Genomic DNA, 4,766 nt, shown 5'->3' on the forward strand with positions numbered 1-4,766 from the left:
AAGATTATACAGATGAGCCGGATGAAGACGATTCATATAGTTAAAGAAATTTATGTTTTTTATATTTAATAATGATATAAATTGTATGTATTTATAGTGTAAATAATTTTTTTTAATAAGTGACTGTTTTAAAAAACGGTCGAAATTGTGACCGTTTGAATAATTTACCGGCGTTACCTCCCGTTGTCGTGATAACATATCGTAACATAACATCTAATAACGGCTAGGCGGGGCGGTGTTCCACCCGTTATGGCGCCGTTATTAGGGTGCCACCTCAAATAACGCGGAACCGCGTTGCCCACATCCGGTTGTCTTATAATTTTATTTGAAAGTTATACACATTTAAAAAGAATTCTACGAAGGTTGAAATAAAGTCATCCAACTTTGAAATATCCTGATTGGAAACGGAAAAACATAGTTGGGTGGTTAACTCGTAGAATTCTGAACAGAAAATGTACGGATTGGATTTCGTGCCCTAACTTCTAAATTGGGGGTTCTTCCTCGCTGTTCAGAATCTCAATACAAGAAACTGAAAAGAAATTTGAAAGTGATGGATTGGTTGGTTTCTATGCCAAAGGTGGAATTACATGCTCACCTTAATGGCTCCATTAGAAATTCAACTCTACTGTATACTCTCTCTCTCTCTCTCTCTCTCTCTCTCTCTCTCTCTCGTTTTCCATAGCTGAAGAAGAGAGATTTACTTGATGGAATCCAGATGATGAATTGTTGTAGAACGAATTTATTGCACCCACACACACACACACAAACGCTAAAAGGGTTTAATTGCCTCAGAAAATAGGAAAAGGGTTATATTACATCTCTGGTATGTGGTTTTAAGCTCGAAAATGTGAACCTTTTAAATTTGTTTCGATGCAGTACAGGGTTAATTTTGTAGTACGTTTCTTTTTTTCAAAATTCGTTTGTTGATTTTGAATGCTGAGTTTTGATAAGGAGTTCATATTTTTTCAGCAAGAAAGTGTTCAGTTAATATTTACAAATCTATTCATCACTACAATTACAATCTCGTGGATGACGATTCTGGTTTACAGAATTTGTATAATTGAATTCTAGTCTGTACATCTGATCATTTGTGTTCTGAATCTTCTGATGAATATAACTTTGCTTCATGTAATTATCGGATGATTTGATGCTTAATTTCCAAATTGTAAACAGAGAACTTGCTAGAGAATTGGGCGAGAAGGGTACCATTGTCTTTTCTGATTTCGAACATGTTATCAAGAAAAGTAAGGCTTCTTTTGCATAATTCACATTTTTCAATATCTTCTGTCTGATATCATCAATCTCATTATCATTCTTGCAACACAAAACTGGATTCATTTTTCCCAAATTTAGATGATCGATCACTACGTGAAGTGTTCAAGTTATTTGATCTGATCCATATTGTTACCACTGACCACAAAACAATTACAAGAATTACTAAAGAAGTATGGTGATTTCTCATTTCTGACTTGATATATTTTCATCTTTTGATCATGCACAATGGTTTTATCTTTTTTTTTTTTTTTGTTCTATAGGTAGTTGAAGATTTTGCAGCTGAAAATGTGGTTTATTTGGAGTTAAGAACAACTCCAAAGGTGCTTAAATGTTATAACTTTTATATCATCGTATTTCCATTTCATTCTCTTACAACATTTTGTACTTTGAAAAATCTACCTTGCATCCAACATACAAAACAACTTTCAATCTGTTATAACTTGGTAGATTATAATTTGAATCAAGGGGGCTTGTTTATTTGGAAATAAGGCTAAAAGTTTTGATCTTGATCTAATTAAAGTATACAGAGGAATGATTCGATAGGTATGAGCAAAAAGTCATACATGGAAGCTGTTGTGGAAGGTCTAAGATCCATAAATAGTCTTGATATTAATTTTTCTTCTGATGATTTTGATAAATGTTCATCAACAAATGAAAAGAAGATATTTGTTAGACTACTTCTTAGCATTGATCGACGTGAATCTACTGAATCTGCAATGGAAACTGTAAGTTTTAAAGTATTCATTTGATTGAAATGCAAAAAATAGCAACTTATTTTCATGGATTTGTGTAATGCCTTTATTAAGAAAAGAAAGTGAAAGTACAAGGTTGTAATAGGAAGAAATGAAAGTTGGAGGGTGTAATATGCAAATAAATGAAAGTATGTTGCTATTTTGTGGTTTTGAAACTGTAGTTTTTTTTTAGGTTAATCTTGCTTTGGAAATGAGAGACGTTGGTGTTGTTGGCATCGATCTTTCTGGCAATCCAACCATTGGTGAATGGTACAACTCAAACTTCTACACGCACTGCTATTTTCGATAATAAAGATGAGGAGGACATTTACGTCTTTTTGCTTACTACAAAAATAAAAAAACAAGTCTTTTTCGGTTTGTCCCACCTTTTTGGTAATTTTTTCCTATTGACATCAGTCTCTGTCTCAGTCAAACACAGTACAACCTGTACTGTTTTGTTCTGTCTTGTTCTGTCCTACATAACAAATGCAGGTATAAAATTATTTATATCTTTAAAAATAATTTTTTAAAATTTTCAGGGCGACGTTTTTTCCGGCTTTGAAATTTGCTAGAGAACAAGGTCTTTCGGTTACTCTTCATTGTGGGGAGGTCCTCTTTTTCTCAAATTTCTATTTCATCTTATAAAATAAATTAGCAACATACTTTCATTTATTTATTTATTTATTATAACTATAGCATCTTACTTCCCGTTCTTTTTAGAGTTAATCTCATGAAAAAAATAAACTTATCCAAAAAAAAAAACAAAACAAAATTCGGTTGAAACCTAATTATCTCATTATACTTTCAATTTCTTTCTTATCAACACATACTACTTTAAAAAAATCTTTCCAAATCCAATTATCTCATCATACTTTCAATTTTTTTTCCTTATTAGAATGTTGCAATAAGAAGAAATAAAAGTAAAATGCTATAATAATTAATAAACAAACAAATAAAAAGTACATTCCTATTTCTATCACTTAACTCTTATAATTATAATTCATAACAAGTTTATTTGATGGGATAGTGGTTTTAGGTACCTAATTCGGTTGAAATCCAATCAATGCTCGACTTTCTTCCTGGTAGAATCGGACATGCATGTTGCTTTCAAGATCAAGAATGGAGGAAACTAAAATCATCTAAAATCCCTGTAAATTTATATATATATTCTTAATACGTTAGTTTGCCATTTTAGTAACAAAAAATAAATAAATAAATAAATATTTTGTTTTATGTTTAAATAGGTTGAAATATGTTTGACATCAAATATCCGAACCGAGACTATTTCTTCGATTGATGTTCATCATTTTGGTTCGTTCTTTCTCTCTTAATTTAATAATCGGTGGAATTTGGAAATAAGAACTATGAATTATTTTTAATAATAAAAATCATAATAAGAATTCGTTACAATTTTTTTACCCGGGACAATTATCTTTTTTAGACATTAAATTATTATCTTTTAAACAGATTTAAAAAAAAAAAGATCATTACGTAAATCTATTAAATGACGCAATATTTTGTGCAAACATTAATGGAAATTGATTATAACCATTTAACATTTCCATTTTGAGAAAGTGGGCCCATCTTTTTCATGTGAGGAGAAACACAGATGGGACCCACTAAATGAAAAATAAAGATTCAGCTGTGTATCACGTGACATTAATGATTTAGTGTCTGTTATTTTTGTTCAATAAAATAGGGTTTGTAATTATAATTACAAATTTATAATTAATTACTATATATATATATATATATATATATATATATATATATATACTCGTTCTTTTTGCTAGTGTTACTTTTGCATCCACCCAAGAAAATAAAATTCCGCATCTACCCTTGTCCCTAACATTCTGATTTTACAGCGGAGCTTTACAAGGCAAACCATCCCATAGTCCTTTGCACGGACGACTCAGGGGTATTTTCGACAAATCTTTCTACCGAATACGCCCTTGTGTCTTCTACTTTCGGTTAGCATGATGTTATTATAAATTTATAATACAAATATTTCTAAGGGTAATTATGTCTTTTTGCACAAAGTAGAGGTCAAACTCTTGTTCCAAGAAGGGCAATTATATCTTGACCCACTTTTTTGGTAGGACCATAGGACAAAGAGTTGTAGTTTTTTAATACTGTGGTGTCCTGGTTGCAAAAGACGTAAATGCCCTTATCGTGTAAGGAGATGTGACTTATGAGTGATGTGTGTTTTTTGGTCATTGTTTTTGGCCATTGAAGGTCTTGGAAGGATGGAATTGTTTGAACTAGCAAGAAAAGCTGTTGATTACATATATGCTGGGAAGGGGGTAAAAATGGAATTAATCAAAGTGTTTGAATCCGTGGGTAGGACGCTAGAGTACAACTAATGCTGCACTGAGTACAAGACAACTATGCATTCGTTTTGGAACACTATGTTTGAAGGCTTGATAATTATTGTTTGTATGTTAATTTTAGTTTATTTGTATTTTGACGTTGAACTTCTCATTATTTGGAACTCATTGAATTCAATATCAATCCTTTTTCATCTGCATAGACGTTGGATATTTTATATTTTATATTTTGTAATGTTTTATCATATTTGTTCGTATTTGATGTTATATGTTGATAAATTTATGTTCGTAAAACTCTCATAAGCAATTTACAAAACTAGCTGAAAAAGCAGTTTATTTATTTAAAAAAAAAAAAAAAAAAAAAGCTTATGAACTATTTTAGTGGGTTTACTAAACAATAAATTACTATAGTCTAACTTCTTTTTTTCTATCA

General features: G+C 30.8%; 1 protein-coding gene across 2 annotated transcripts; it reads left to right on the forward strand.

The window, feature by feature from the left end:
* The first annotated feature begins 371 nt into the window (after positions 1-371).
* LOC145102145 (adenosine/AMP deaminase family protein) lies at positions 372-4,533 on the forward strand. 2 transcript variants are annotated; one of them, XM_079039509.1, is made up of 11 exons: positions 373-627; positions 1,174-1,244; positions 1,354-1,445; positions 1,536-1,595; positions 1,803-2,000; positions 2,200-2,276; positions 2,546-2,615; positions 3,043-3,156; positions 3,251-3,317; positions 3,872-3,976; positions 4,242-4,533. In XM_079039509.1, the coding sequence occupies exons 1-11, from the start codon at positions 551-553 to the stop codon at positions 4,367-4,369; spliced, it is 1,059 nt and encodes a 352-aa protein (XP_078895635.1). In that variant the 5' UTR covers positions 373-550; the 3' UTR covers positions 4,370-4,533. The 2 variants fall into 2 exon arrangements, with proteins under 2 accessions (XP_078895636.1, XP_078895635.1); XM_079039510.1 differs by lacking the exon at positions 1,803-2,000 and having other exon boundaries at positions 372-627.
* The last annotated feature ends 233 nt before the right edge of the window (positions 4,534-4,766 follow it).

This window comes from Lactuca serriola, chromosome 4, assembly GCF_051521515.1.
Source record: "Lactuca serriola cultivar US96UC23 chromosome 4, Lser_US96UC23_V15, whole genome shotgun sequence".
NCBI lineage: Eukaryota > Viridiplantae > Streptophyta > Magnoliopsida > Asterales > Asteraceae > Lactuca > Lactuca serriola.